Source organism: Myzus persicae, unplaced genomic scaffold (genome assembly GCF_001856785.1).
Source record: "Myzus persicae strain clone G006 unplaced genomic scaffold, MPER_G0061.0, whole genome shotgun sequence".
In the NCBI taxonomy this organism is placed as follows: Eukaryota; Metazoa; Arthropoda; class Insecta; order Hemiptera; family Aphididae; genus Myzus; species Myzus persicae.
In genome coordinates this window covers 17048-25439 of record NW_019104385.1, presented here as the reverse complement: position 1 = coordinate 25439, position 8392 = coordinate 17048, and the positions used below count along the sequence as shown (strand labels likewise).

General features: G+C 32.2%; 2 protein-coding genes across 2 annotated transcripts; both read right to left on the bottom strand.

Moving 5' to 3' along the window:
* Positions 1-1269: 1269 nt before the first annotated feature.
* On the bottom strand, positions 1270-1806 carry LOC111041783 (P2X purinoceptor 7-like). The gene is made up of 2 exons (XM_022326195.1): positions 1590-1806; positions 1270-1454 (listed from the first exon to the last, which is right to left on the bottom strand). The coding sequence occupies exons 1-2, from the start codon at positions 1804-1806 to the stop codon at positions 1270-1272; spliced, it is 402 nt and encodes a 133-aa protein (XP_022181887.1).
* Positions 1807-5292: 3486 nt separating this feature from the next.
* On the bottom strand, positions 5293-5931 carry LOC111041781 (insulin-like growth factor I). Its single transcript, XM_022326194.1, has 2 exons — positions 5697-5931; positions 5293-5443 (listed from the first exon to the last, which is right to left on the bottom strand). Exons 1-2 carry the CDS (start codon positions 5890-5892, stop codon positions 5319-5321), a joined length of 321 nt encoding a protein of 106 aa, XP_022181886.1. The 5' UTR covers positions 5893-5931; the 3' UTR covers positions 5293-5318.
* Positions 5932-8392: the final 2461 nt, after the last annotated feature.

Here is an 8392-nt window from a genome sequence, read left to right as displayed (position 1 = left end):
ATGTCAAGGAAAGTGGACAGTTATGGATTGCTGGAGATGGTCAGTACGATTCACCTGGGTTTTGTGCCAAATATTGCACTTACACTTTTATGGACATTAATTCTGGATGTATAGTAGATTTTCAATTAATTCAAAAAAAAATGATGTCGGGAGATTTAGAAAAAAATGCTTGTAAACAATTAATTGATAAATTGATAGATATCGATAAATGCAAAATTGATTTATTATTAACCGACCGTCATGTAGTAATAAGGCATTTGTTAAAAACATGTTACCCAGAAATCACTCACGAATTTGATTTATGGCATTTATCTAAAAGCTTAATGAAAAAATTTAAAACAATTAATAAAAAATACGAAGAAGTTTTGGCATGGAAACAATCCATAAGTAATCATTTATGGTGGTCGGCACAAACATGCAATGGGGATTCTGAAGTATTAGTCACAAAATTTACATCTATATTGAAACATATTAAAAACGTTCACGAATGGGAAGAGGATGGATTAAAAAAAATGTGTGAACATCCACCGTTAAGTGATGAGTACAAAAAACAAAAACTATGGTTACTTCCAAATTCTAAACCTTATGAATTAATGAAAGAAATAATTTGCAACAAAAAGTTTTTGACAGATTTAAAGCAAACAAAAAATTATGTTCATACAGGAAGATTAGAATCTTACCATAACTTAAGATTAAAATATGTTCCAAAACGTGTTCATTTTTCTTTTAAAGCGATGTACATAAAATCAATTATTGCTATAATTGACCATAATTCTAATTTAAATAAGAAAAAAATTGGTTTAAATTATTTGTTTTCTAAACCTACTGGAAAATGGGTAACTAAAAATGCGTATGAAAAAAGTACAAATAATTGGAGAGATGAAATAATTAATTCAATACTGGATCATTTAAACGGAGTCGAAATGTTACCATTGAAAACAACACTTGATGTAACTCTGCCTAAAAACATCGCACCTATTGATCGACCTGCATTGGAAATAATGCAAAATTCTCATCATTCACGTTTTCTAAAATATTAATTGAATATATTTTTAATGTATACTAAATAACGATTTTGTGTATTTAAATTGTGTTATACTAACAAACTACTTATACATAATAAATTTATTATATAATAATTCATAAATTACAATATTGTAAAGATAAAAAAAATTTAAAAATTATTACACTTGTTTAAAATAATTATATTTTTGTTATGCGTATAATTTTTATAGACGAATTCATAATATTTTTTGTAATACAACTTAATTAAGCAGGTAATTTTTTTGAATTTTTGAATCCTACGTATATTCCGTTTTGTTCTGGATATTCTTCCCTTATTTTTCTAACAACACATGAAGGCAAAACCACTCGATTTCCTTTTCCCATAGCAATCCAAGAATTGACCCAAGATGTATACTGTTTATAACAAATGAATCTCCACGTTTTGTTTTCTGGATAATGTTGACCCAATTTTTTTTTATTAATATTGTTTTTAGTTTTTAATATTAAATTGTGTCTAGTCATGTTTAGTATTTCCTTATCCAATATTAGTTTTGAAAACGATTGATGTAAAGTAATACATTTGCCTTCTTGTTCTCGTATTTTTTCTAAATTTGGTAACTCATTGCAGCATAAACACTCGATATCACTTTGCATACATACACAGTATCCACAAGAACACCAATTGGAGGAATTGTTTGATCGACCTTCATAATTAACAGCCACAGAATTGTCATAATCTTCTTGTAAATAACGGTCTATACCTTCCGCATCAGGATCAAAATTGAATGGTATTAGGGACATTATTATAATTTATAAAGTAGTGAGTTTTGTAATGTAAATTTATTATTATTAAATTTCACTTGGTACTATATATGAAATTAAATCACAATAAATAAAAATGAAATTAACCACTGCAACAAAATAACGACAGTCTATGATAAACATATCGACGATAGTAATAAACTAATGAATAATAATAATAATGATATTGTTATGCGTTTGCCGCCGCGCGACAGTGCCGCTCATGAACGGCCGACGCAATGACGTCACAGTTTATTCGTAGTTCACCCGTAACTCTATAAATAATTTATTTTTTCAAATTCTGTTTTCACAGTATTTTTTTTCACAGTGTGAAATATCAAAATCGATGATAAAATTTTATTTTTTTTTCGGGGTTGTGTATGCCTTTAATTAACTAATGAGTCAGTTTATCATCAATTAAAATGAAAACAATTTTCGAAATAACTATAACATAATGTCGTAACGATATGCTGACATATTGTTTACATTATAACAACTAATAAACTAAAATATAACAGATTAATATAATATTATGTCAGCCAGATTGTCGATGCCTAGATATCGCGGCCATTGCATTATAATATTTGTATGTCTATGATCGCGGCGGACACGCTAATTAAACCATTAATTGTTCGAAGGCGGACCGTTTTGCCGCCGGTTTTGAACTTTGCAACTAGACCACCGGCTGTCCGGCTGCGCGGTCTGCGTCGAAGAGTCTAGACTACAGAACTTCTCCTTCTCCAGCTCGCCGTTCGACACCCTACTTTGGCTGTGGTCGGGTCGTCTGTGTTGATCCTAGCGCTTGACTTTTGCTCGACGGAACGATACGCGACTTGCGCGTCGTCACGTTTTCGTTTTCGCTGTAAACCTCGTGGCTAAGCCGTCGCCGTCGTCGTACACAACTCCTGTCCGGTGTCGTTGTGATTAACCCCCTTTTGGGCGTCATAGAAGCCGCGTGCAGATGGACGCGTAGCCGTTTGGCCGCCGTTGTGCTGTTACGGCTTGCTCGTTTCCGTAAAAGCCGCGGTGACATTTACTGTTGCGAGTAGGTACGTCGAGCTTGCAGTTTGCGATTGTGTGCATCCCGTTGTGATTTCATGCATCCCAACGGAGCTGACGTGGATCACGGCTGTCGACCCGTGGCTGGATTGATGATTCGTCTCACCTCAAGACCGCTGTCGCCGTTCCAGCGGTGGAATGTAATTTACCTATCACGGAGACCGAGCGGTCGTGAGCAGAGTGGTCGAGGCCGTCGTCAGGTTTATCTTTTGTTTTGTTTGATTACCTACCCAATTATATTTTCCTATTAGTATTCGATAGCTGCCGTGTCTTACACAGAGCTGTCATTAGTGTTTTTTTCTGTACTATTGTTAAATGTATTTTTCGTCATTACGACATTTGAGCGAGTTGCCGTGTACCCACGGCTATAGATACTATGGTTGCCCATCGGAAATTTATTAGGCCGGGGCTATACTCTACGTTTTCCGTCGAATTCAAAACGCATCGGTTAATATCGGATTAGCTTAACACGACGGGTGTAATGCTCCGTATTTGCATCCGCGGCGGAAAACGCCGGCTGGCTTGCGTTTTGGGCGGACGAACCCCGAAGTAGTGAAAACGTAATAACTCTCAATTTTACATTGTTTTAAATTAAGAAGGGCTGTATCGGCTATATTTCGGAATTTCAGGTCCATCTGATGGCAATTGCTGTGGTAATACTGCAATTTTTGATTGGTATTGCTCCTTACTTGAAGCGAAACGTCTTTAGGTGTATCTTGATGAAAATACAAAACAAATGTACATACATTTTAGGGTTTATAATTATTGTATTTTTAAATTCATAGGCGGAGCTTGATACATTTAGCTGGGGGGAGGGGGGGGGGCTCAAGCAACAAGCCCCAGATTTATTTCTGAAAAAATTCATGAATAACTACAAATGTAGTTTGAAATAATCTTGGTATATCTTAATACTAACATGAACAGATGTCAAACAGACTAAAATATATTGATGTATTGTATACTTTATTACTATCACAATATTAAAACAAATTAAAAAATTAGATCATAAATTGATTCAAAAGAAATAACTTCAACTGTTGTCTTAAATAATATTAGGTAGAAATTGTATTTTTAATGTCTGTGGACTGTAGTAAAAACTGAAATTGACTTGTTACTATAATTGTTTTCTAAAAAAACTGTAATTTAAGTGTCTTTAACTTATGTACTTAAATAATAAGTCACCTTTGAACAATAATTTATGTTAGTGTTAAACTGTTAACCGAATTCTACTTGAACCATATTTGACAAATTGTGCAACTAGAAAACAATTCTATTGTAACTGTTGATCAAATCTTGAATAGTCCAATTTTTGATTTGGGAATTTAAATAATTATTGACAATCATCATTTCAGCTTTTAAGACATCCTTTTTTATTTTTAAGTTATGACTATAATAATATTTAAAGAATTCTAATGAACCTTCGAAATCAAGTATAAAAAAGTTATCCATTGATTTCTCCAATTTTTGGCTTTTGTCGAAAAATGTAGTTTTTATTCTATTAGCTATTATATTATCAATAATTGTAATCTATACATCAGCTTTCCAATATTTTTCAACTGTTTAATTTTTCCTAACAAGTTCCAATTGTTGAAGTCACTATAAAATTGTTTAAACATTGATTCACAACTTGTTTCCCTTTTTTTGAGTACTCTTCATTATTCAAATAAATACCAAACTGTTTTGAAAAATTAGTGAATAGTGATATTATCCCACAATAGTTTTAAACTCATCAAACCTTTTGTCTTGTAATGTTGACATTACACCATTAATTGCAGTAGTTTTCATTTTCTTTTTTGTAAAATTAAAAGTTAATCAATCATCTGTGCAATGGTTAAGTCCCATGTGATTTAGTATTAGGTGTATTTAAGTTTACATTTTCTTGGTATCTTTTTTCTTTTTTATTCCGTCTTACTGGTCGTCTTACTTGTAGAAAAAAGAATTTGCTATTAATTGAATAGTTTGATTTTTTTAATACCTTTTGGTATGTGTTTTAGTGCCCAATTTACTGTGAGTACTATAAAATAAAAACAAAAATGTGTGTGACATTTATGGCATTTAATTGTAACATTTTCTGTAAATTCACAGATTCCCCAAAGTGTTTGTCGACTCCTGACAAAAACTGTATACAACAGTTGAGATTATATTGTTCGAATAATTCTTTATGAACTATTTACCCGGGTGAGAAAAAGAATACATAATATTTTGGAAACCGTTAAAATGTTTAGTTATAATGTTAAAAAAAAATAATAATAATTTACATGTCTTAACAGAAAAAAAATATTTAAAAAATATTTACAAATTATAATTTTTCTTCACGTCATCGACATTTTCGGAAATGAACTGAAAAAAAAAAACAAATCATAAATGTTAGTAATTGAATGAAACTAGTTGACACAGATCTAAGTGGATTCAAACAATTTGATAATTTATTATTTGTATTGGTTGTGTACCTATTAGGGAACTGATGCACAATACGTTTTCAACGTTCTTCTATTGCAGGGCAGTGTGCAGCATTCATCGACGACCATAGACAATCCCAAACGTCTCCGGGCGCCGATAGAGAGTTCGGGCTGGCCAGCTGTAAACAGTTAATGTGCATGTCAATATATCAGTGTTGGAGATGTCAAAAGTCAAAACAAATGTATGCTGTACTAAGGTATGAGGGCAGGTAATAATGATGCTAGAAAATAGTGCCCAGAGTGCACTCATATTAATACGATATCATATGACATACGAGTCACCTGTGCTCGTGACAAGGGTAATAGATTTCACCACGGTTATGGAATTGTAAGAACTGGTAGGTATTAAGAATTGGATAGCTAAAAACTCACCTGGTACTTCGTTGTATTTTCCTCTGCAAATTACACGCAGTTCATCTGCCAGCCTTGAGCCACAATATTTGTCAATGTTATCCCAGTATAGGTTGGGTTGACGTATAACCACGGCCCTCGATAATCCGACCAGACAGAATACCAGCAACACCATACTGAGCTTCACCATTATTGAAGTTCTGATAACAATCATCATAAAATATATATTACACAAGATTAGTTAGAAATAGATAATATTTTCATTATGACCTTTGATTTATAGGTATTACGTGTACAGTTATTTTTTCGCATCAAACATTCGAGGATCGAAATTAGAAATAAGTAATAACGTTGGTTTAATATCGTTTAATCGTAACAAGTTTAAGCACAGATTAATGGTTTGTAGAGTCTGCATAAGTTTAATAAATATTTCACGGGGTGTATACGAACATTGGTACATATAAATGGAATGGTTTCTTCAATTTTTAATTCAAATTATCCATAATATGTATATTAATGATGAATCGATCGTTGTAAGGCAGATTATGAACTCGACAAACTAGTAAGAGACGGATTTAACGTTGAATGGCCATCAGCAATATTTCAAAACAATAAAAAATGTATGTACATTGTTACCTACCAATCTCTTTGAATGTAGTAAAGTAGGTCTTGTGACGACTCAATTAAACATAATATGTAGGTATTTAATACAACATTTATTCGACAAAATACATCTTTTGTTCAAGCTAAAATTACAATTTGCACTCATACAATCTCGTTGGGTACCTATCAAACAGTTTTTACTGTACAGATATTGTGTTATAGTGTACAGTGTCATTTGCATGATGTTATTAAATTATGTACCAGTGAAGAGCAGTTGTAACCAATATTTACCCCATATATTCTTCTTTTGTAAATTAGAATTTTTACCATGTCTTATGTCTAACAAATACCTCTGTAACTGAATAATTCATTAACAAATCTCGATTGCACACATTTATTCATGTAGAAATGCTATCGAATCGAGTCAGGAAACATTGAACCGAACATCATAAATCATATAATCGATATTTAAACAAAACAAATTATTGAAAACATCTAATGGTATGTAAACTTTGAAGATTAATGTTGCTGAATGACTTCTTATTGTCAGACATTTAGTTATGGGGATATTTTCATGGTCAGTGTAAAATTATATTGAGTTTCTCAGACGATGAGTGAGTTATTACAAAACATTGATTAGTAGAATAAGTTGGATTTTCTTTTTAGTTAATTGAATATTGTGTGTCCGTTACACGGTACAATTTAAATACCATACACAATTTTAAAATATCAGATGACCAGCAATTGAGATGTTGATATAATTATGGCGACGGATAGTCACTATAATACCGATTAGGATCGTTTGAAATTATAATTAAAATGCAAATTATGATTAAACTCTTAAAATGGCCATTTGTGATCTTTAAAAAAATGACTCCATTTAATTAAATTGTTGTTGGAATAGTGTACAACTAGTGTTGTATTAAATAATTATATTGTGAATTTCATTAGGTGCCACAAATTATGACAGTGATGTACAATTCAATATTGAAAAAAAGATATAATTATAATGCTAAGAACAAAATAATTTTTTTTATGAATTTCTATACTTAGTGGCTTAGACGCTGCTTTCAATTTGAATATAGTGTAGGGCTGTAGCGTCCATGAGTTTGGTCGACCAATGAAAAAATGATATATAAACAAACAGTTACTAATTATTACATACTATCTATCTTAGATATTGCATTAATTCATGGTACTCACAGATACGACATTGTGCCAGGATTTATCGTGGTGTAGATTCTACAAAAAGTAATTTTGCACGTTTGAGATTTTGATACTATGAATTTATTTTTTCCTCATGCGGAGTTTAGTATTTATTTTTAAATCGTATTTGCACATTTACTGTTGACGAGCATTTTCGTTATTTTCATTCGAACCCATGGGTTGATTTATGACCGTATCAGTATTGTATAATAACTATATAACGTTCCTCGACGATAAAATATCACAGTCTAATGCGGAATAAAATATAGAGGAAACTGTACTTACCGAATAGAGCGGGATGAATGACGATTTCCAATTAATTCAATTTGGGTAGAGTCTTTAAAAAAATATTGAACTAAACGAACGAGACTGGGAGACTTGTACACGGCAACAGGTTCACTCGAATGTAATATGGCGGTCACGGGCGGCCTACTATCAGCGCGTACGCTTGATATTATATTTTATGGAGGGTTTTATGAGCGTCGTTGTCCAGTGTCGTCCATGATGCAATATAAAACTGTATACTTAACGCAAGTATCGATTATTAATTTCTTAATTTCATTCTGAGGTTCGTTTGACGAAAATTTCGTAATTAGACATGAGTATCTATAACCTTGTACCATTTATTATTATACAGAATTATTATTTTAACGAACACATATACGGTGAGAATATCACAGCCACCCTCGCATGGACGGCCTGATGGCGGGGTTGTGGTGGTCTTGTGAAGTAGTGACTTTGCCCGCAATTTTTGAAAGCATAGCGTACAAGAATAGGAATATAATATTTTAGACTAAAGTTAATTCTGATAATTTACTGTCCTACAAGACACATGTAGTAAAGAGTAGTTGTTGTGAATACTCAATTATATATATATATGTGTGTGCAGGTATTCAATACAACATTTA

What these genes read in the sequence shown, in the direction of transcription:
- LOC111041783 (XM_022326195.1), bottom strand. Translation starts at nt 1,806, where the DNA reads ATGTCCCTAATACCATTCAATTTTGATCCTGATGCGGAAGGTATAGAC. An exon ending in AAAAATACGAGAACAAGAAG is followed by an intron (nt 1,455 to 1,589) that starts GCAAATGTATTA and finishes AACATTATCCAG; the next exon opens with AAAACAAAACGTGGAGATTC.
- LOC111041781 (XM_022326194.1), bottom strand. Translation starts at nt 5,892, where the DNA reads ATGATGATTGTTATCAGAACTTCAATAATGGTGAAGCTCAGTATGGTG. An exon ending in AAAATACAACGAAGTACCAG is followed by an intron (nt 5,444 to 5,696) that starts GTGAGTTTTTAG and finishes AACTGTTTACAG; the next exon opens with CTGGCCAGCCCGAACTCTCT.